This window comes from Ahaetulla prasina, chromosome 7, assembly GCF_028640845.1.
Source record: "Ahaetulla prasina isolate Xishuangbanna chromosome 7, ASM2864084v1, whole genome shotgun sequence".
Taxonomy (NCBI): Eukaryota; Metazoa; Chordata; class Lepidosauria; order Squamata; family Colubridae; genus Ahaetulla; species Ahaetulla prasina.
Genome location: NC_080545.1, coordinates 43,074,776 through 43,097,961, shown reverse-complemented (window position 1 = coordinate 43,097,961; position 23,186 = coordinate 43,074,776). Strand labels below are relative to the sequence as shown.

The window sequence follows — 23,186 nt, the reverse complement described above, 5'->3', positions numbered from 1 at the left end:
TAACTTTAAGGTTTGTGGACTTCAATTCCCAGAGTTCCTCACCCAGCAAAGCTGGCTGAGGAACTCTGGGAGTTGAAGTCAAGCCTTAAAGTTACTAAGGTTGTAGACCCGTTTTAGGGCATTTTGACAATGTTGGTTGCAAATAAAGGAAAGCTGGTGTATCTGAAGGCATCAGGCTAGAGAGATATAGACTTGTCTAGGTATTTTGGAAACTTTTGTGTATAGGAATATTTCTACTGCAAACCACAGCAGCTAAAATACCTCTAATTACAAGGATCAAAATACCTAGGGGAGAAAATCAAGGTAGTTTTTAGGCTACACTTAATATCATAAATCTTTGCAACTTGTTACCACACAAGGTGACAGTGAACAACAGTTTATGTGCATGATTTTTTGATGCCTCCTGAAAATGCTGCCATACTGGAAAGTGTTAGAGGAAACTGGAAAATAACTAAACGTCATAGGCATATTAACAAGCATGATTATGCTATTGTAAGCTAAGCTGTTTATGTCAAGAGGGATCTTTGAAGAATTTAATGCACGCTTTTCTCCATAGATGCAGAAAATATTTTCTAACCACTTTACTTCTAATATTGAATCATTTTACAGCCAGGAGCTATGACATAGTGGGTCATTGGTATAATTACTGCTTGAAAGGAAGATTTTAAAAAACTTGACATGAAACATGAGGAGGGGGAGGGAGGGTTAGTTGTTTATGGATTAGATAATTATTGATAGAATGATAGAATGCTCCACAATGGGACAATAAATGTGTAGGCATATGGATTGTGATATAAAATATTTGCAATTCTCCCCATCAAGATCCCTGGTTACTCCATCAGTCTCAACAGATGTGGCAGAAGAGGCCTGCCACAGATGCTCCTACCATGATGTCTGTGTCCTTTGGAATATCATTCCCCTGGAACATAGTTTGGTCCCAGCCCTTCTGACCTTTAGGAAAGGCCTGAAGATATGGTTGAGCCTGTCAACTTTGAAACAAACCTGGCTGAAGCCATCTTGTGCTGCTTCATAGTTGCCACGAAGCCAGAAGGGGTGAAGGGAGGGGGTGGAAGTAGATGGCCAGGCTCCAGTCAAAATGCTTTCTTGTAAGAAGCAAGATCATTGAAACAGGTGGCCGTTGAAAGTAGAGAAGAGTGTGCCTTCCATCTTCATTGGACAATTTGACCGGTGACACTTGTAAGTGGGGAGTTTGATTCTTTTAATTAGGTGAAAACTGTGGGAATTGTCAGAGTTGGTTTTCACCGGCTGTGCTGGTATGATGTATCCAATAAACATATCCTTTGAGGAATTTACCTGCCTTGGAGTTATGCTTTCAATGGGTGCATTACTCAGAACACTGACAGAGCAACTGCGTTCGGCAGTTCAGTTGGAGGGAGCCTCTTCAATAGTTATACTAAACTGGATGTATTGATTGTATTTATCTTCTGATCATATTATGCTTTTGTGCTTGAGGTTTTTAATTAGTGGTTTTGGTATAGTTGTATGTTAGCTATTTTTACTTTTTAAATTCTTCTTGCTGTTTTTTTAAATTTCTGTGAGCCACTGTAATATCCCATTTCAAAGACAGGTGCTGCATTTTCCAAAGGCAGAAGCCAATCTAACTTAAGAAGTTCTTGGATTTTTAATGCAAAAATTAATATTTGTCACGCATATATATTTGAACATGTCTTCTTTAGTACATAATTATTCACTGGAATAAAGAATTATTTTAGTAAGAGCACGCACACATATAGAAAGCAGGAATGGATAAGATTTGGTGTGAATCCCAAATCCAGAATGGATCAAAACAATTTACTGAAAGGGAAATGAAGCAATTCCAATTTGTCTACAAACCAAACAAAGAAAAAACTACCCCTCACCCAAACAGTTCAAAGAAAAAAGGACTAAGAAATCACTGAATTTAATGAGTATATTTTCTGACTCGTTCAGTCTTTTTTTTTAATTAAAGGACTATTATTTAAAACCCATTCACCAGTCTTTATGATGTTTGGTTTCCTCCATTTCTTTGTGGTGTCCTAAAGTTCCTGAAATTTTTATTCAATTCTAGTGAAAAATAAAAATATTGTTGGAGGGTTGGCTACAATTCAGTTTGAGATGTTGCTTCAATTTGGGCAAAGAGATCAGTTTTTTTTAAAAAAATCAAATAAATCTTACATTGATGTTTGATTGAAACATCAATCAAACTAGGACAGCAATGAATAAAAATGACTAGTCATGGCACACACTATTTAGGATGCGTTCTGAATGTGCTACAAAACAAGAATGTTATGATTTGATTTAAGTATTTGTTTACATATTGACTTACTACACAGCTCTGAGTTTGATGATATTCACATTATGTTAAATGACAAAATCACATTATGTTAAATGTCCAACCACTTGGAATAAAGTACATACAATTAAACATGACCTTTATTCAAGGATGAAAAAAATTGCAAAACTAATTAAAAGAATAATAAACACAAACATAGACATCTGAAAGCCAAAGTGAACGAAGTTCAGTTTTTTGGCAAGCTTCTCCCCTTTTCTTCCCCTCAATGCAAAAGCAAATAAATAAAAGTTACTGAGCTTGCAGTACGATGCTCCTTTCATAATTTGTCTTCCCTTGATGCCTAGCCCTTGATGCATATGTTCACAAACATCCATTTTGCTTGTTGAAAAAAAAATAGTAATCAATCAACTGGGCAAATGAAACACAGAATGAAAATTAAACAAATTGGATATAGTCTCTCCAGGGACTTCAATTATCCTCTAATGTGGTAGATAGTCTGGATACAAACAGTTTTCATTTATAAATTTTGATAGTAACGGTGACGGTTTTGAAAACCTCTGTATGCATACTTTGCATCCAATTTGCTGTGAGGCACTCTGTCAAATGGCTCATGATCATTGAAGCAGGATTCAAAGACTTCATTTACTGCTTTCTCAGCCGTCTCTTTAGTGATATTTCTAACAGCCAACATGGAGCGAACAGCTTTCATCTTTACACAAGTCTGAAACAGGTGATAAAAAAGGCCAAGGCATATCTAATCAACTAAAGCTTTCATTAAACAAACAATTATATTTATATAATATTAGGTAATATAACTATTACCTAAATAAATAGATAATAATTATAAGTTCCATGAATATCTTCCAATGTGTTGCTATCTAACTCAAAAATATTTAAAAAAATTTTCCACATTAAATGTATCACTTGGAAGATACCATAGTGTACAATTCAAGTTAATAACAAATAATTCATGAGAATACTTTATCAGCTGTGTCATTTAAAAAAAAAAAGCATTTGTAATGCTTTTATAGTAATTTTAGATCAATGAATAAATTCAGACTTTTTTTATATCTAGGACTTCCATTACTTGAAATACACATATCTAGATTACCTGATTATATGATTTCAAGAATAACAGCAATTTTCAAAGGAATAGCCAGAAATAATTTAATATATTCATTACCTCATAAATATTGTGGGGCATCCAAAGCTTATATAAAGTAGTCCTGAACTATAGATTATTACCAAAAATCAATGAACAATTATTTTATCCAAGTCCAAATAAACAAGTAATCTTAGTGTCTATGGAGATTCTCAGTCATCCAAGTCACGATTGTCCCAAAAGTGCTTTTTCAAGAGGCAACTGGATTTTCTGGTTTTTCTTTGAAGATGTTTCACTTCTCATCCAAAAAACTTCTTCAGAGCTGAAGCTTTGGGACAAGTAATCTTAGTCTTTCTAACCATAAATATAAAGTTCCATAATATGGAATGTACATATCAACACTGAGAAATATAATCCAAGATTAGCTAAATTTTGAAAAAATTGATCTGGCCAATAAACAGTAGGTTTCTCATCCTTAATCCCTCTTCTTTAAAATAAAGGATGCATGAAAAGTATTGCTCTCACTTCCATAATGTTGAATTAAATAGGAATATTTCAATAAATAAAACTCAAAATCATTGAAAGCTATCTTTTAACTGTATTATTGTATTTACATCTCCATATAATCACCGTTATTCACTGCTCTATTAAATGCTTCATTAAATGCTGTCAAAAAAGTGCTTCACATTTTGACTCTTCATCCAGGCCTTGATAATCCTTTTCACTTCCTCTACCTTTGCCACTTCAAAAAAAGTTACCATATTTTTCAGACTATAAGACGCACCAGTGTATAAGACACACAAAGATTTTGAAGAGGTGAGTAAGAAAAAAAAAGTTTTTGCCCTCCCCCAGCCCCCAGGAGCACTCTGCAGGCCTCTCAAACACTCTGGCACACCACATTTTTCGCAAAATTTTTTGCCCATTTTGTCCCATCTGTGAAGACCTTATGGAAGACCAAAATGTGAAGTTCTTTCATTCTTTAAAAAGCTTGTTTATCACTGAGAAATGTATTCAGAGAATGTAATTTTATGGGGAAATAAATTCAGGTAACGAAACAGCTTATTTTGAGGATTATGTTTCTGTTCCATCTATTTTAACATCCCTATTTCAGTTAAAATTATGGAAATGGAGCAGTATTGAAATTACTACCGGTTTGACTTCCTGTTTGGCACCGTAGGTGATGGCGGTGATCTTTACGATCACCAACCTCTGGATTATGTTTAATCGCTAGGACAGCTTAAATCTGCCGTCCAGCGGTTCGAAAAAACCCCTCTTTGGGAGAAGAAGAGGAGGTGAGCTGCAGGGTAGAGGTAGAACTTCCCTAAAACCCCTGAGAAAAAAGGGGTTTAAAGGGTTAAGTTCCCTCCAGCAACCCGAAGTGTTCCAGATCTGAGGATTTTTCTGCTTTGGCGGAACCAATCACCACGACCAAATGCCGAGATTTATTTTGGACAATAAAGGATTATACCGGACAGAACGAAAGTGGGAGAACTTTATGCAAGTAGCCAAGCCAATTCCCCGTTACTTTGTAACAAGCTTGAAAATAGCAAGAAAATGGTGGAGAATTGTTAACAAGCTAACGAGTGGAAAGCGAAAGTGACAGAATTTTTATTGCTTGCCGTCTGCCGCTGGTAAATTGCATGTTATTTGCTACTTTAACTCCTTGCTGCCTGCTGATAGAATCTAGGGGAGATTTTTAAATATTGCTTTAAAAGACTGTGTTTTTCAGAGGTTAAGAAGATTTAAAGTGAATATTAAGTTGGAAATAAATAAATAAATAAATAATTTTATAGAAGATGGCATCCAAACAATTAAAGTCTACTGTAACAAAGGGCTCTGGAATCTCATCAGCTGGTGCCTCTCCAGCTCATACAGCAGAGACTAGAACATTGAATTTAGAGGCATTAAAGAGAACTTGAAGGACTTTATACAAGAAAAATTTAAAGTAATAACTGATGAGATGTCTGAAATGAAAGAGCAGATATTAGAAATTCAAGTGGGAAATAAAGAAGTTAAAGAAGGATTTGTAATTGCAGTACAAAGTTTGGCAACAAATGTGATTTTATTAGAAGAGGAAGTTGAGGAAATCAAGCAATTTAACTCAAAATTAGAAAATAAAATGGATGAATTTCAAAGTAAAATGGAAAAAACAGATGATGAAATAGTTTTGATACAATACAGAAATATGGAATTTGCTTTAAGAATCCGTGGCTTGAAAGAGAATAGAGAAGAGAACTTAAGGGAAATTTTTTCTGAAGCATTTGCTGAGATATTAGCAGTCCGTCCAGCAGATGTGGCTTATCAAATTGATAAAATATATCGTGTGAATTCTTGGATAGCAAGGCAAAAAACGTTGCCAAGGGATGTTGTTATTTATTTTACAAATAGAACAGTGAGAAATCAGATTCTGCAAGCCTCATATAAGGGGGAGAAGATACAGGTTGTTGGTCAAGATATTTTAATATTAAAGGAAATTCCACCAAAAATGTTAAGGGCTAGGAAGGAATTTGCCTTCCTGGTGAATGAACTTAAAAAACGCCAGATTGAATATAGAAGGGATATTCCAACTGGTATAATAGTATATTATGCAGGGAAAGTACATCGTCTCAATACAGTTGGAAAAGCAAGAGAATTTTATGTTGAGGCATTAAAAGTTGGAAGTCTTCCCCCATTGGAAGCTAGAAGAAGGGAGGCTGAAGTGAAGGAAAGAGAATGAAGCAGGTATAAGAACAGATTGTGATGGAAGAAGATTTATTACAAGTGTTGGAAATACCTACGATGGGTTCAGATTCAAAGGAACAAAGGCTGACAAGATCTGCTACTAAACGCAAGGAACAAGAGATGAAGGCACAATAACAACTGGCAACTACTACAACGGAAATAGTGGGAGGAGCAAGGCCTAAAGCAAAATGTGATCTGTGGCTGGTGTTCCAAAAGTTTCCTTTGGCCGATAATGGCAATTAAACTATTATCTTGGAATGTTAATGGTTTGAATTCACTGCAGAAGAGAAGGAAAGTATTTCACTATTTGAAACAATTTAAAAATGACATTACCTGTTTACAAGAAACACATATTAGATCTTTAGACCAGAAATATTTGATAAACTCAAAACTGGGAATACATTTTGTTGCCTCCTCTTTGGGAAAAAAAAAACAGTTTAGTTATATATATAAAGAAGGATATATCAGCAAAATTAATTGAGGTGGATAAGCAAGGAAGATACATTGCTATTGAACTTTGGTTGGAGGGAAAGAAGACATTATTAATAGGAGTTCATGCTCCAAATCAACAACAAGAAAATTTTTCAAGTTTTTACATAAAAGAATAGTATTTTGGGATTATAAATCATATATATTAATGGGTGATTGGAATGGTGTGTTGGATACTCAAAAAGACAAAAAAAGTTTAAGGAAGATTTCAAGCGGTAAATTACCAAAGGCTTTTTTTGAAATGATGGAGGACTTGGAATTAAGAGATATTTGGAGAGAACATAATACAGAAGAGAGGGATTTTACCTTCTTTTCTGACAGGCATCAATCATTTTCGAGGATTGATTTTATTTTGATTTCTAATGATTTGTACTCTAGAGTGAAGAAGACGAAGATTTGTTCAAGAACTTTATCTGATCATAGTCTGGTTTGGATTGAATTTGATCGGGAAAAGGAGGCTAGGAGATCATGGAGGTTGAATGAGAATTTGTTTAAATATGAACAAAATGTAAATGAATGTAAAAAGCAAATGAAAGAATTTTTTATTATGAATATGAAAAAAGAGACATCTATAGAGATGATTTGGGACGCTAACAAGGCTTATATGAGAGGAAATCTTATACAAATGAATATTAAATACAAAAATAAATTGCAGAAAAAGAAAAAGGAATTGGAAGAGGAAATTAAAAAGAAAGAACAGTTATTGATAAATAGCCCAGGAAATAGTAAAATAAAAGAATCAATAAATATATTAAGAGGTCAGTTTAACATGTTGATGGCAGATCAAGTAGCAATTAATTTACAATATGTAAAACATAATACGTTCAATAATGCCAACAAGCCAGGAAGATGGCTTGCCTATTTAATAAGGAAAAAACAGAAATCACGAACGATTGATAAAATAGAATATAGGGGTAATGAAGTTTATCAAAAGAACTTGATTAAAAAAGCATTTTTAGAGTATTATAGTAAGTTATATACTAGGGATATGATTGATGATACAGAGATAGAAAGATATTTACAACAACAAAATATTTGTGAGCTTACAGAAAATCAAAGAGAAGAATTGAATCAATTAATTACTTCAGAGGAAATTTTGTTAGCAATTAAGCAACTTAAAATCGGTAAAGCACCAGGTACAGATGGTTTAACAGCTGTTTATTATAAAAATTTACAAAATGGGATGGTTGAACCGCTTAAAGAGTTATTTAATAAAATTCAAATGGGAGGGGATGTTCCCCCTTCATGGAGAACAGCTTTTATTTCGTTAATACCGAAGGAAGATCGAGACGGTATTAAAGCAGAGAATTATAGGCCTATATCACTTTTAAATACTGATTAAAAGATATTTGCCAAGATACTCGCTAATAGATTAATGCCAGTGATGAATCAAATAATTCATAATAATTAGTCAGGATTTATTAAGAGTACGCAGATGAGATATAATGTGAGGCAAATCGTAAATTTACTTGAATATTTGGAACGAAACAACCAAGTCTCAGCGGCACTCTTTTTTTTGGATGCTGAAAAAGCCTTTGACAGATTGGATTGGCAGTTTTTGTTTAAAGTAATAGAAAAAATGCAATTTGGGGATTATTTTATCCATGCAATTAAAGCAATATATCAGAAGCAAACAGCACAAATAACAGTAAATGGTGGGTTAACATAAACTTTTAAAATTGGGAAAGGGACGAGACAGGGATGTCCCTTGTCCCCATTACTTTTTATTTTAACTTTAGAAATTCTTTTGAATAAAATACGTGGTTCCGATCGAATAAAGGGAATTAGAGTTAAACATCAAGATTATAGATTAAGAGCTTTTGCAGATGACTTGGTTGTTACTGTATCCCAACCAATATACTCAGCTTCTGGTTTAAAAGATATAATTGGTCAGTATGGTAAAGTATCTGGATTTAAGGTGAATCAGCAAAAGACAAAGATGATAACTAAAAATATGAATATACAACAAAAAGAAGAGTTAGAAAGAACTACGGGTTTTGAAATCGTTAAAAAGGTTAAATATTTAGGAATATATATTACAGCTTCAAATGTTAAATTATACAAAAATAATTATGAGGTATTGTGGCAGAAGGTATGGAAAGAAATGGAGAATTGGAAGAAGTTACAACTATCCTTGCTGGGAAGAATAGCAGCTATAAAAATGAATGTTTTGCCCAGGTTTCTATTTTTGTTTCAAATGATACCGGTACTTAAGAATGATATCAAATTACAGGAATGGCAAAAGGGGGTTAATAACTTTGTATGGATGGGCAAAAAACCAAGAATAAAATTAAAAATAATGCAGGACACAAGGGAAAGGGGGGGTCTTAAAATGCCTAATTTAAAATTGTATTATGAAGCAGTTGTTTTATCATTAATTACTGATTGGATTAATTTAACTGAGGAAAGAGTTTTGAATATAGAAGGTTATGGTTTGTTATATGGGTGGCATGCCTATTTATTATATGATAAGAAAGTAGATAAAATATTTAAAAATAATATAATTAGAAATGCATTATTGAGGGTCTGGAGGAAATATCAATATAAATTAGATGGAAAGATTCCAATATGGGCAATCCCGAGACACATGATAGAAAATATAAATATATATCAAAAGATGGAGGTAGTTACCTATAAAGAACTTCTTTGTATGGAAAAGGGGGAATTACAATTAAAATCCAGAGAAAAGATGGGGGAAGAAGGGAAAAATTATACATGGTTCCAATATGGACAATTACAAGCTAGATGGAAATTAGATCAAAATTAGGTATTAAGCAAACTCAGGATAATTTGTTAAAACAAATGAGAGATCAAGGCCAACAGCATATTAAGAGGTTGTATAATGTATTAGTAGAAATAGACTCAGAGACTGAATTGGTTAAGGATTGTATGATTAAGTGGGCACAAAATTTTCAGCAACCAATAATGTTGGAAACTTGGGAAAGAATTTGGGTGAGGAATGTTAAATTTACACAAGCGCAAAATATGAGAGAAAATTTTTATAAGATGTTTTATAGATGGCATTTAGACCCCAAAAGTTGTCATGTATGTATCCTAATGTACAGGCAAAATGTTGGAGATGCGATTGTGAAGATGCCACTTATTACCATATATGGTGGACTTGTAAAAAAGTTAAAGCATTTTGGATTAAAGTATGGTGGATCATGCAGAATATTTTGAAAAAGAAGATTAAGTTTACCCACAGTTCTTTCTACTAGGAATAATTATGGATTGTACAGCTATAGAGACTAAATTGATTTTGAACTTAATAACAGCCGCAAGACTTTTGATTGCTCAATATTGGAAGAAAGAAGAATTACCTACAATTGAAGAATGGACACTCAAAGTATCAAATCTGGCAGAAATGGCAAAAATTTCTGCTTACTTGAAAGACTATACACAAGAAAAATATATTTTAGAATGGAAAATGTGGATTGATTATATTCAAAATAAGTATCAGATAAAAAAATATCGAATAGCATATGAGTAAATTTAGGAAATATTTTGTATTAGATATATTTCTGAAGGAGAGGGGAATTGAGAGTGTGATTATGTGTGGAGTGACTAGAGATTATAATTTAGGAATTATTTTGGATTATGATTGTTAGTTTTGATACCCTGCATTTTGTTCTGGGAAGTCGGGGTGGGGGTGAGGGGTAAGGGGAGGGGGGGGGTTGAGGGTAGAGATGGAGTGATGGTTAATGTACAGGGATTATTGAAGATGTATAAATATAATTAATGTAGGGTCGGGTCTGTCCAGTTACCATTTTAGAACGGTGGGGAGGGAGAAAAGAGGAGAGAGTAGGAGGTAGGAAAGAGGAGAAGAGGGGTAGAAGAGGGAGAAGAGGAAGGAAGAGGGGTAGAAGAGGGAGAAGGAAGGTGTAGGGTGGAGGGAGGAGAGGATGTAGATAAGAGAAGGGGAGGAAGGTCTGGAAAGTAGAAGAAGGTAGAAGAGGGAAGAGTGTTAAAAGGGGGGTGGTGACTGGGCAAGCCCAACTAATTGTATATAATTGTACATTGGATGAGCTGTTTGATATGATTGTAAAAATAAAACTTTTTTATGAAAAAAAAGAAAAGAAAGAAATTACTACCAGTTTGCTGGTTGCGCATGTGCACGTGCATGCGCAGTGCACATCATGCACCAAATGTAAGGTGCGCATGCACAGTGCATGCCAAATGGAGGCATGAGAAAAGTAGAACAGCACACAGGGGAGGGGTGATCAGCTATGGTGTGGGATTTTTTTTTTTTTACTTTTAAAAGCATTTTTTTACAACCTATTCGGCTGAATAGTTTGTTAAAAAAACGCTTTTAAAAGTAAAAAAAGAAGGCTCTGACGATCAGGTGGCTCAGCTGTGATTGTCAGAGCCTTTTTTATCTTTTAAAAGCATTTTTTAAAAGAAACGACAAGCCGGCAAGTGGGCGACCATAGGCGTGGGAGGGGGCAGGGATTTTTGCTACTGGTTCTCTGAACCACCCACTGCCATCGCTACCAGAGTAGCCAATCCGGTCTGAACCGGGAGCATTTCACTCCTGAAATGGAGACATTATTTTTAATTCTCTCCCCCCCACGTATATGCATATACACACACAGCATAAGGAATGAGAAAAAAAACCTTGTCTTATATTTTTCATGTCTATTGACATTACATTCCTTTTGCTAAGTCTCAAATTACAGAAGAAGCTACCTCAAATTAAGACATGAACAAAAATCTCTTCTTTTACAGATTATTATTAATTTACCTGCTGATGCTGCTTCAGCCCAAACCTAAATCTCATCATCTCATTTATGAGAGAACAATCTCCACTGAGATTAGATGCCCGAATCTATAAAAGATGCACAAATTGAGTGAAATATTTACAGAAAAGTTAGCATAGTATCCCATTTTAAAGTTTTTGTCCCAATGGCTGCAAAACTGTCCATTTCCTATTTGTCGTATAATTGCTAAAAAGACCTTCAACAATTAAATGGTTAAGAATAAGTGAATTCTCTTGGTTGTTAATATAGCATGGGATGCTATTAAAACATAACAGCTGAAAGACTATCACCTTTATCTCATTTTAGACATATAGACATTTATTAATTTTTGATTTTATTAATTATTCATGATTTTATTAATACTTGGTTGGGATATACCAGGAAAACTCCAAGGCAAAAAGTGTTTATAAACTGTACCAAACTATTCCCATACTACTGCCAATAAACTAGATGAACATATCCATGGAGACAATAGGAGTTGATATTCTGATTCAGCAATGACTTTATTTTCTACAACCTTTAAGTAATACTACCCAAACTAGCTTAAATAGCACCTCTTAAGATCTGATGGACATCTATCAGTCAGTAAATCTCTGATTATCTCAGTAGGTGGCAGTATCTAATCTATCCTTTCTGAGTTTTGAAGCTACACAAGTGGCCTCTGCTTAGTCCTTGAATGAGACAATACTACTACCAGAATTATATTAGAAAGAAAAGTTTAAAAAAATCTAGGAGACAATTGCAAATTATGATAGTATTGAATACATCCATGAAGTCACAAGGTACTCAAGGGAGATCTCAGTGGGAAAAGACCATATAACTGCAATAGATCAGGATTATTTTCCTTGTGTTTACAAACTGTAAAGCTCTTTCTAAATGGTGTGAGGCAGGATGCTTATTCCCTGGAACCAAAAAAAAAAAAGGGGGGGGAGAACTATTGTTCTTCATCTTAAAGATAAATCAGCTGGTAAGATGTTTCTGACTGTTTGCAAAACTATTTATTGTTATACTAATTTAAATAACTCAGTGGAGATATCATAGGTAGTTTTATATGTTTGCTTTTAAAAGCTTGCTTGCAGTGAGAGTTAGAGGAATACACTGCTGTGGTCAAACAATGGCTTAAATCATTTGAAAGATGCAAAACATACTGCAGTTTCACAAGCTATTTCCTCTGTGACATTTCTAGGCTGCTCTAGATGAACAAGGAGAGAATAGTCAAGTGAATATGTTGCTATATCCACTGAAGATAAGAACACATTACTCATTTAAAAAACTATTCACATAACCTCTCTTACTCCTCTCATAACTCTCTCTATCCCACCCTCTTTACAAAGCCCTGGATCTGCTATAAAAGTACATAGACATACTCACACATATATAGACTAAAAATTTGCTGCAAAAAATCCAGAAAAATGGTGCATAACATAATAATTTTGTCTTAGTACTTCGTATACTTCTATATGCGTTAAAATAAATCAAATGTCAGGGTTTATTTTTGATTGATTGATTGATTCATTCATTCATTCTATTTGTACCAACAGGATGACTGAAGAAAATGTATTTTCAGAAATTGCCCAGTATATTTTACTTTTAACATGTAAAAACAAACAAGCAAACCAACCAACCAACTGAACAAACAAACAAGTCCTTCACCGTGTAATTGATAAATTGCTACATTAAAACTTTGAAATCACAGAACCCATATCATGACCTTATATTCCAAACACTGTGGAAAACTGCAGTATTGTGATTATAAGAATTTATCTCTTCTTGCTTATACTGAAAACAATGTATTAGGAGTGGGACTGGCTTAAACCTATAAGGTAGAAGGTTAGAAGCCTGCAACCTTCTTTCCCAGAAGTTCCCTGGGTATTTAGACCTGGCCCTCCTACCTCCTGCTTTAGAGTAGCAGCTTGGTAGTTCTACTGCTATCATCTAATTTCCCGTGTGTGCTTCCCCTATTATCCTCTTCCTGAATCCCAGCACACAAGAGACATAAGGTCCTCACAAGTTCCAGGTACTATTTTTCTGGCAATAATCAAAAGGAACCAAAAATAAAATAACATTTGAATAACATTACAATCTACATATTACATTAGAGTACTCCTCTGTAATTAACGTTCTTGCTAAATTCTCTTTCTCCAGACTAGAGGGAGGGACTGGAAAATCGCCATGGGCACATGGACAACAGCCATGTCTCACTTGTGGGTACAGACTGAGATATCTACAGTTTGTGAATGTTTATGCCTATCTACAAAACAGACTGATATACACAACAGGAATTAGGCAAAGAAACGTAAAATATGATAGTAGGACCACTTAACTCTACTAATTCATTCAGAAATATGTTTCACTTAAACCATCAGGACTTACCTTCTGAATAAATAAGCATAAGACTTTACAGTAAGTGAAACTGTGTTATGAGGTTTATGCTATGTGTGTTTCTGATATCCTTATTAAAATATATTTATAAAATTAAGTTTTTTAACTTACCTCTGAACAGGCTAAGTGCTTTATATTGTTAAACCAATCCACATGAGCACGGCAGTGATCAAATGCATGGATAAGTTCATGAGCAACCACTCTGTTCATTTGAGATTGACTATGTATGTTGTTTTGGCAAAGTACAATCTGCAAATAAGGTTAACCCAAAATTTTAAGAATGCATTTTATTTTTAGAGCTTTCACAGCATAATGTGCTTTCCTGTTCTATACACATCATTGTTCAACCATTCATTAGATGTAGTGCCAGAGACTTGAAGGCACTATTTATCTGGTTTCCACCTCTCTTTCCTTTTCTGAAAATGAGGAACCTCCTAGAGACTAAATATACATATTAAAATACAAACTAAAACTAAAAATCAGCTGATATCATTACAATATAGCAATAGAATTTAGACTTATATACCGCTTTACAGTGCTTTATAGCCCTCTCTAAGTGGTTTACAGCATCAGCATATTGCCCCCAACAATTTGGGTCCTCATTTTACCCACTTCTTGAGCCTGGTGAGATTTGAACTGCCAAATTGCAGTCAGCCGGCAGTCAGCAGTAGCAGCCTGCAATACTGCACTCTAACCACTCTGCCACTGTGGCTCATATACCTGGAGGAGATCACCAGGCTGAACCTGATGTATCAACAGTCATGACTCCCTTTGTGGCCACAAGAGATCTAAGTCCAGCCCACCATGAATTCCATTTTTACCACTAAATTGCTTTGACCACTAGTGAAAAATAATTGCTTTGTCATTGAGCTCTGGGCCTGTTCCTAATTTATTTGATTTCCTGCTATAGTTATCTAGAAATAGCACCATCTATTTTAATATAATGAAACCAGCTTACAAAAAATAGAATAAAAATCAATAGAAAAAATCAATAGAAAAAAATCAGAGGGTTTAATAGCAATATTTATAAAATATTAAGTTGAGATTGACAAAAATTCTAAACTCTACTGTTTAACACTGACTACATAACTCAACTATTTTGTTTTACCAACATAGCAGAGCATAAAAAGGTCCAAACATTAGGCAGAAAAAAGTAATAGTTTACCTGTGATACTGAAGAATCAAATCCTCCACCAACATGTTTATCACAATTTTCACATGAAATGTGTCGGTTATGGGCAACAGCACTAAAGCAAATGAAAAGTCACACATATAACAAATATAATACAGAGCATTCATATAATAATCTTTGGAGATAAATTATCTCACCAGCCAGAATTCTTCATAGCTTCAAGTAGCAGTTTAGCTTGTGGACCTAGAATAAACATTGGCACAATAACTCATTTCTAAACAAATCTGTTATTCAGAGAAAAAAATGTAGAGCTTATCTTTCAATTACCTCAGAAAGTGTTTACAACATCATTAAACTTATGAAGCATCATACAGTACATCCAGAAACAATTTATAGATATCATAATCAAAACACAGATGAACTTGATTGACAGCAAGAGATACTACTAGCAAAATCTTAAGTGTTTACTTAGATATCAAATCTCATTAAGTAAAGGGAGTTTAATAATAAAGGGAGTTTAATAATGTTCAAGTGTACTTCCACAGCCAAGGAGCAAAGGAACTAATCTGAGTGAAATTCAAATGAATATTCCGCTTTGGTAAAAACTTAATAAATATTAAATACTTAATAAATAAATAAATATAAGTAAAAATATCCTTTTGATGTAGGACACCAAGGTAGATGGCCCAACACCTAGATACTATAATAAAAACACGATACCAGAGCACCCACTTTGCTGATTGTGACATCCTCTGTGCAGGAAAAGAAGGAAAGCAACACGTCCCAAAGGTGCTCTTTCAAAAAGCAACTGGATTTTCTTGTGTTTTTTTTCCTTTGAACACGTTTCACTTCTTATCCAAGAAGCTTCTTCAGAGCTGAAGTCGAGGAAGGAAGTATCCAGCTAGATGACAGCATCAACCTCCTTGACTAATGTTGTGAGATAGGTATTTCTTTTAAATGTTTAAAATAAATAAAAGTTAATAATAATGTATCTAGAAAAAATAAGACCAGCAGAACATTCCAGAATTGTAATTAAATTGAAAAGGAAGAAGAAAAAGATGAAGCCATGGAAGAGGAGTTTAACTTTGACTGAAATGTGTCTTCCCTTGCTATGGAAGAGTACACAGGAAGGAGAAATTTCCTGAATAATTAATCAGTGAAAGGAGCTGAACTCCAGAAGTTGTGGGTTCTGCATCACTGGAGGTTTTTAAGAAGAGATTGAGACTGTATTTCTAATTAATTGTAGACATTCAAACTATCACCTCCATCTATAAGTTGGTAGGTCTCCTGGTTTGTAGCTGGTTGCCTTAACCACTACAGGAGCAGCAGCAACTGCAGGAATGATTTCCTTCTGTGGTTTTATCAATGAACCAAGACTGATAAGATTGTTTGGATCTTTTACTATTTCATTTTAAGTATTTTTTTAATAGACCTGTGATAGTCAGGCAACAAATTGTAACACGCAAATCTCTCTCGGAGACAACATGGCTGTGACAACGCCAAGACAACCCAAGATAAAAGATTTTTTTCCAGATAACGGACACTGCAAGTAAGACTCCTTCTCTATTTTCTTCCCCCCACCCCCGCAAACAAACCAAGCCCCTTACTGCATTGGGAAGAGTACAATTGCTTCTCTGTGGAGGAGGGAGTTCCAGTTACAGTAGGAGTTGGGGGAGGGAACAAGAATAATATTAGGAACTATTTTAAAGGAGACTTGGATTAGGTCACCAAGAGTTGCCTACTAAAAGCACAAACAGTTTCTGCCATATTTGACCAGCTCCTGAAAGCAAATGGAGGGATTGAAGAACTAAAGTCTCTAATGGGAAAACATATCTATAAGTTAGATGAAGAAGTAAACATCAAAACTCCACATAATGCTTAGCCAGCCTATGTGGACCGGGGGCCTCAAGACAGAGAAGATACAGTGGAGAGGCTGGTCTTACAGAGGCACAGGATCTTACTCCACATTACCAACACCCCTCTGAACAGGGGCAGGTGGCATAACAGGAAAGTCATTTTGATCTGTCTATCCCAACTCTTACACTGTACGGTATATTCCAACGAGCTAACAGAGATTTCTTGGCTCCTCAGCAGACAAGGCTGCAAAAGAATATTACTAACCTTTGGGTAGATTGTTCTACCATCAATGTTATTCAGGCTTGAAACCTCCCTAAAGGAATTCTGTATTTGGCCAAGATGGGTATTTCACACCACCCAAATTCACTCCCTGTTAAAGTCTGGGCAGGGAGCCAAGACAATGAGGGAGGTTGACATTAGCCTTGGGAATTCCAAAATACTAATGGCCAAACAAACGAGCCTTCAACTAACAAGGTTATAAAAAGATAAAAAAGAATATTTAAACCTACACAATGGAAAGTTTCAGTTCATGGATGACATGGAAGAACTAATCCACCAGTTTGCCAGCCTTTGCCCAGGAGACCAAGAGCTGATACTAAATAAGATTGAAATAATTAGCTTAATATTGAAATCAGCAACTAGTGCAACAGAAAGCTTGAATGTTTTGCTTCCTTCTCGCTATCTTCTGTGGAATTCTGTGGAATTGCTATCGGCTTCTGAAAGTACTCAAGGCCCAATAAATAAAAAGAGAAGGTGTACCAGTCCAAAACAAAAAGGAAAGGAAAGGGACATCCAACAGGACATAACAGTACAAGTCCAAATTAACCATCCAGTAAGACAACTAAATAAGGAGAAGGAAAGCCAGAGTCCCCGTCCACTTGAAGAAACATCAATCTTAGATCAAAAGTAGAAGAATACTCACAATCAAGATAAAGAGGAGCAACAACAACAACAATTGCAACTCACGAGGAAAAATACCGAACCTCACAGTAACTGTGTCTATATGGGAAGCATAGTTAATGTCGACACAGCTCCAAGTCAAGTTGACATCTGGCATTTTACTAACTAGCCAACCAACCAAGCCAGACCACCTTGCTTCTGGAATTCCATACAGATGGTGACCTGGAACATGGCTGGCTGGAAAGGATGGTTGATAGTGGTCTAATGAACTTTCTCTTTAGATTTGATGTAATAGCCATTCAGGAAACCTGGTTAACTGAAGTGGATGAACTAAGACAACTGCCAGACTTTCAGGGATGGACCTCCCCAGCCCAAAAAACAAAAAACAAAGGGAGATCCTGTGGTGGTTGTGCATTCTTATAAAGCAAGAATTGCAATGGCAGGGGAAGAAACTATACAATGAAGACAAGTATTTGTATTTCTTAGCTGTTAAATTTGGATATGAAGTGTTCAAGTTAATACTGGTAAATGTGTATATTCCTCTAAACACATCCTGGTATTACAACTCCAAATATTGTATAAATTTGGAAGTTATCCTAGACCTAGACAATATATCTTTATTGTACCCTCAGTCCATAGTGGTATTACTAGGAGATTTGAACACTAGGTTGGGTCCTTCTTTGTATGAGTTCAGCCAGAAAAAGCGAGTCCCAGGGGAGTTTTTCTATAACCATCCTCAGTGGCTCTTGAGAGACCGCAACACTGCTGGCCTGCTCCTAGTCTCCTTAATTTTTAAGGATAATCTCCAAATCCTGGGAGGTAAGGATAAAAATTATACATATCCTTACACATACCACTCGACCCATTCAAGCAGTGTACTGGATCTCTTTTGTGTGTCTAGAGATAAAGTCGACCTCTTCTCAGAGGCTACGGTACAATTCAGTGACAATAGCGATCATCAGCCTGTAAGCGTGACATTGCGAGCTCAATCAGATTCAAGACCATATAATATGGTTAACAGATGGTTCACCAAAAAGGTAAAGGTGATCCAAAATAAAAGGTTAATGTGGGATAAAGTTGATACTAAGACAATAACTCTGTGTTAAAGAAGAGAATGCTACCAACTGGGCTAGAACAATCCAGTCATCTACTACTGACTGGCCACCAGCATTCTTTAATCTTTATAATATCCTGAAGAAAAACTTAATAACTAAATCTGCTACCAAAAAAGCTCAAGTGGATAGACCCAGTTGGTTTGATTCTGAATACCAGCAGCTGAAAAAGAAATTGAAGGCAGCCATGAGGCTCTCCCAGAAGAATCCTACTGCTCATATACAAGCTGAGATGTTGCACACAAGAAGAAAATACAAAAAAATAATAAAATTAAAGAAAAAAAAGTTCCACCACCTTAATTTGGGCAGAACTTGAATTGGCCGCTAAAAGTCATAATATTCGGCATTCAGTAGCCGGAGTTCTAAAGGAACAGACATTTGCATTGATATACCAATCTCTACTGAAGAATGGGAAAACTACTATTGAAGTCTGTTTGCCTCTACCGAATATGTAGAGAAACTGTTTCTAAGCAGTGAACAAGCACCCCCTGAAACCCTTCCGCTTTGGCAGCCAGTCTCTATAAAAGAGATACTATCTATTATTAAATGTCTAAAGAACAATAAAGCCACAGGTGAGGATTTTCTACCAGCAGAAATATTTAAGAACTTCGCTGATTGGTGGAGTCCATTTTTGGCAAGTCTTTTCACACATATAAATAACACCTGCCATATTCCAGTTGGCTGGAAGATGGCAGTAGTGGTCCCCATAAAAAAAAAAAGAGAGAATAAAAAGGATCCTAGTAATTATAGACACATTAGCCTGATTGATATTATAGCAAAAATATATGTGAGGTTCCTTCTGAACAAAATGGAAATCTGGGCAGAGGAAAATCATATTCTTGTAGAACAAGCAGGCTTTAGAAAAAGTCGATCTACCATTGACAACTGCTTTGTTCTGAACCATCTAATTACCAAATATGCCTACAAGAGAAGACCCCTATATGTAGCCTTTATAGATCTCACAGCCGCATCTGATATGATAAGTAGAGATGTACTATGGCGTAAACTGACAGTTCTTAAAATTGAACCTAGACTACTAATCTTGATTAAAGCTCTATATTTGTTTGAAAGTGTGGCATAGGGTTAATGGAGCCCTGACTAACAGGATTCACACAAGCAAAGGGGTAAAGTAAAGGTGCATTTTAGTTCCATTGCTATTTAATTTATACATCAATGACTTGCCAGGATTAATCTAAGACCCTATGATGCACATGCAAACAATCCTAAATAAAGATTGTAACATCTTGCTCTATGCTGATGATACGATATTATTGTACTCACAAGTAGGATCGCGTAGGCTACTAAGGAGATTTAGTTACTACTGTCAGGATAACTCTAATTATTAGCAAATCCAAATCAAAAATTGTGGTGCTTGGTAAACATAACCAGAGACATAGATGGCAACAAGAACAGGTTAGCACCTTCATATATTTAGGCGGAAGACCGGGCTTGTAATCACCAACAGAGTACACAGAGCAAAAATTCGCTTCAATTTAGTACTTAAATTAAAGAATCACAGTTACCAAGGAGGTTCCCTAGTACCACTAATCAAAGTATGTAAAGCTAAGGTACTCCCCACGCTCCTATACAGAGCTGAGGTTTGGGATTTACACTTTTATTACAGTTTTAGAACAAACACAGTCTCAGCATCTAAGATGTATTTTGGGTGTGGACCCTAAGACATCTGCTGCAGCAGTCACAGCTGAATTGGGAATTTACACAATTCACACACAGTCTAAAATTAGAGTTTATAACTACTAGCGCAAAATTAATGAAATGGAGACGGATAGATTCCCTAAACCAGGGCTGTCAAACTCGCAGCTCGCGGGCCAGATGCCTCACGTGTTGGCCATGCCTACGCCTGGTTTAGTGAAGGGAAAAAAGTCATGATACGTCATGTGACGCCACCATAACGAAGCAAGTTTGACATCCCTGTCCTAAGCTATGTCTACTGGAACAGATAAAATTGCAATCTTAAACCCGCTGGATCAGTGGTCATCAACTAGCAGTTTGAGGACCACTTGTGGTCCGTGAGAAAATTTTGGTGGTCTGCAGAGAAATCTTTGAATTTTTCTCGAGGAGCTGGCCAAAGTACCTGTACCACTCAAGCTTCAGCTCTTTGACTCGCAGGGACAGGATGGGATCCTTTAAGCAGTTAGCTTGGCCGCCTGTTAGCGGAGAGAAGCACCCAGGATCAACCCTAGCTTTACTGTCCATTGCAGCTAGAAATCTCAAATGTGGCCAAGAATGAACATTTTGCTTGTAGCCAGCCCGGATGCTAGATTGGCCCCTGCAAATTCTTGTCTCTCGAGGAACGCTCACTGAAGCGGTGGAGGAAACTTCAGCCGGGCTCCTCTAGAGATGAGAGTTTGCAGGGGGCCGAACTAGTGTCCGCAATGGACAACAAAGCTAGTGTTGTGTCTTGCCCGCCCTCAGAGCAGCCGGGGCCTTCTTACCTGCTCCCGAACACTGAGGAATGTATGCCTCCCGGCCCAAGTCCTGGCTCCATGCCCACACAAACTGCAGAAGAAGGAGCATCTCCCGGCCCCAGCCCTGACTCCATGCCCAGGCAAACGGAGCAGCTAGACCCCTCCCCCTCCTCCACAGCATGTGAGCCTGAGGAGGGTTTATTCCCAACAGCTGCTGATTGGTGTGACCCTCACATCAGAAGGCTGGATAGGCGGAGGCAACAGAAGGAAGGGAGGGGCAGGCCTTAATGAGTGCTGAGTCATGGAGCCACACCCCATGGCCTATATAAAGGATCTGCTTTCTGGCAGTCTCTGAGTCAGGCAAAAGTCGAACTTATCTTGCTGAAGTCACTTACTGGTCTCCTGCCTGCTCTGAGGACTTTGCTAGGACTTTGGGCAGAGCTGCAGAGGCAAGCCTGATTCGGATTTCCCTGACCCGGCCGTCAGCGGAGGAGTGGGACACGACAGCTAGGGTTGACTCTGGCTGTAGTGCTTTCCGGACACAGTTTACTGCTCTAAGCCCCAGTCGGCAGGAGATGAAGGCTGCCTTGGTGCCACCAGCTGGCGCAATTATACCACAGTGAAAGCGGAATGCTGATGCCCTGCAAATGCAAGTAGTGCTTTGCTCCCGCATCTTCCAGCCATCGCCACCTCTGCTTCAGCCTCCACCATTACCTTATTCTGGCCGGCGAGGGCTGCTCTCCTTTTTGCATGTTGCACCACCTGCAAAGTTGCACATTGCATGTGCCACCCCCCAATGGCAGAAATTTCCAGCCCCACTACGGGCTGGTCCTATATTCCAGAGCTGTAATAATCACAGGATTGGCCCTTTGGTCATCCCAAAGCAGCTCCTCTACCCGGGTGCACCGGCCTGCCAGGGAGCAGCTCCCCGGGAGGCCGGTGCACTCGGGTGGAGGAGCTGGGATGACCAAAGGGCCAGTCCTGTGACTACAGCTGTGAAATATGAGACTGACTTTCTCACCAATGTCAGCAAGCCACCGTCAGTCTGTCCGTCTTCAATTTCCTTCACTCTGATTAACCAAGCTTCTTGAGAGAAGAAACACAAAAGAGTGTGTGCCTGGACCAGGCGCTTTCTCTCGGGCCTCCCACCCAGAGGCATCGCAGAAGCAGACAGGTAGGCTTGAAAGGAGGCTGAGCCTTTCCCCCACAGTGGTCCATGGGATTTAAAATTATGAATTTGGTCCCTGAGGCCCAAAAGGTTGGAGACCCCTGCTCTGGATTACTAAATTGACAAATTATATAAAGAGCTATGATCTCCCTGCCCGTGTAACAGGAATTCTGTCAAATGAGAAAGTGTGTGTAGGTGTATACATATTTTTATAACTATACAGATATAGTTTCATAGCATTTTGATCGCTCATTATACTGGAGTTACTTAAGATAGGACAATATATTTTCAAGGTCAGAATTACAACTTACCATGCAGTAAACTTTAAGGGAATATGTTAAGGCTCATTTGTTTGGGGAGAATGCACACTAAAAACCTAAGGCTTTTTCTCTGAAGCAGAAATCGGTACATCATCCTTCCTCATTAGAAAAATACATTCTCACGATCAGGGGGCCGAGGGGGGCGGGGCGGGGGACGGGACTTACTGTCTAAGGCAACCTTCAGCATGGACTGGCACCTATATTGGGAACCAAACAAGCTGGAGATTATTTTTCCTTTCAATGCGGGCTTCTTCCCCTGGCCAAGAGTTCTCTCGGGAAACCGACTGTAGCCAAAGTCGTCCTCTTGCTCTTCGCCAGAGCCGCGACTCTCCGGTTGCGAAGACCGCTCAGACGTCATAGTTCATACAAGCGCGGGCAACAGAGCAAACGGAGATTTCTGTTCATATGGTCTCCCCGGCCACCGTACCCGTCCCTCGAATCCAGGCAAAGGCCATCTTCCGCCGAAACCATAGAGGTTCGCCACGCGTGTTTCCTGCTGCCTGTCTGGGGCGATTCATCTTAGG

The 23,186-nt window shown here is 37.2% G+C and overlaps 2 protein-coding genes across 6 annotated transcripts in view; one reads left to right on the top strand and one right to left on the bottom strand.

Moving 5' to 3' along the window:
• Window positions 1–1,623: 1,623 nt before the first annotated feature.
• Window positions 1,624–23,158, bottom strand: ATP23 (ATP23 metallopeptidase and ATP synthase assembly factor homolog). 4 transcript variants are annotated; one of them, XM_058191563.1, is made up of 6 exons: window positions 22,828–23,158; window positions 15,074–15,119; window positions 14,910–14,991; window positions 13,856–13,993; window positions 11,347–11,430; window positions 1,624–3,014 (listed from the first exon to the last, which is right to left on the bottom strand). In XM_058191563.1, exons 1-6 carry the CDS (start codon window positions 23,018–23,020, stop codon window positions 2,811–2,813), a joined length of 747 nt encoding a protein of 248 aa, XP_058047546.1. In that variant the 5' UTR covers window positions 23,021–23,158; the 3' UTR covers window positions 1,624–2,810. The 4 variants fall into 4 exon arrangements, with proteins under 4 accessions (XP_058047546.1, XP_058047548.1, XP_058047547.1 ...); XM_058191565.1 differs by lacking the exon at window positions 22,828–23,158 and adding an exon at window positions 22,654–22,803; XM_058191564.1 differs by lacking the exon at window positions 11,347–11,430.
• The window catches only part of RPAP3 (RNA polymerase II associated protein 3), a 52,541-nt gene continuing 52,402 nt past the window's right edge, over window positions 23,048–23,186 (top strand). The window contains exon 1 of one of the 2 annotated variants that reach the window (XM_058191556.1): window positions 23,048–23,185. The gene's annotated coding sequence lies outside the window, so the exon portion shown is untranslated. The remainder of the gene's footprint in view (window position 23,186) is intronic. The other variant, XM_058191552.1, reaches the window with a different exon arrangement.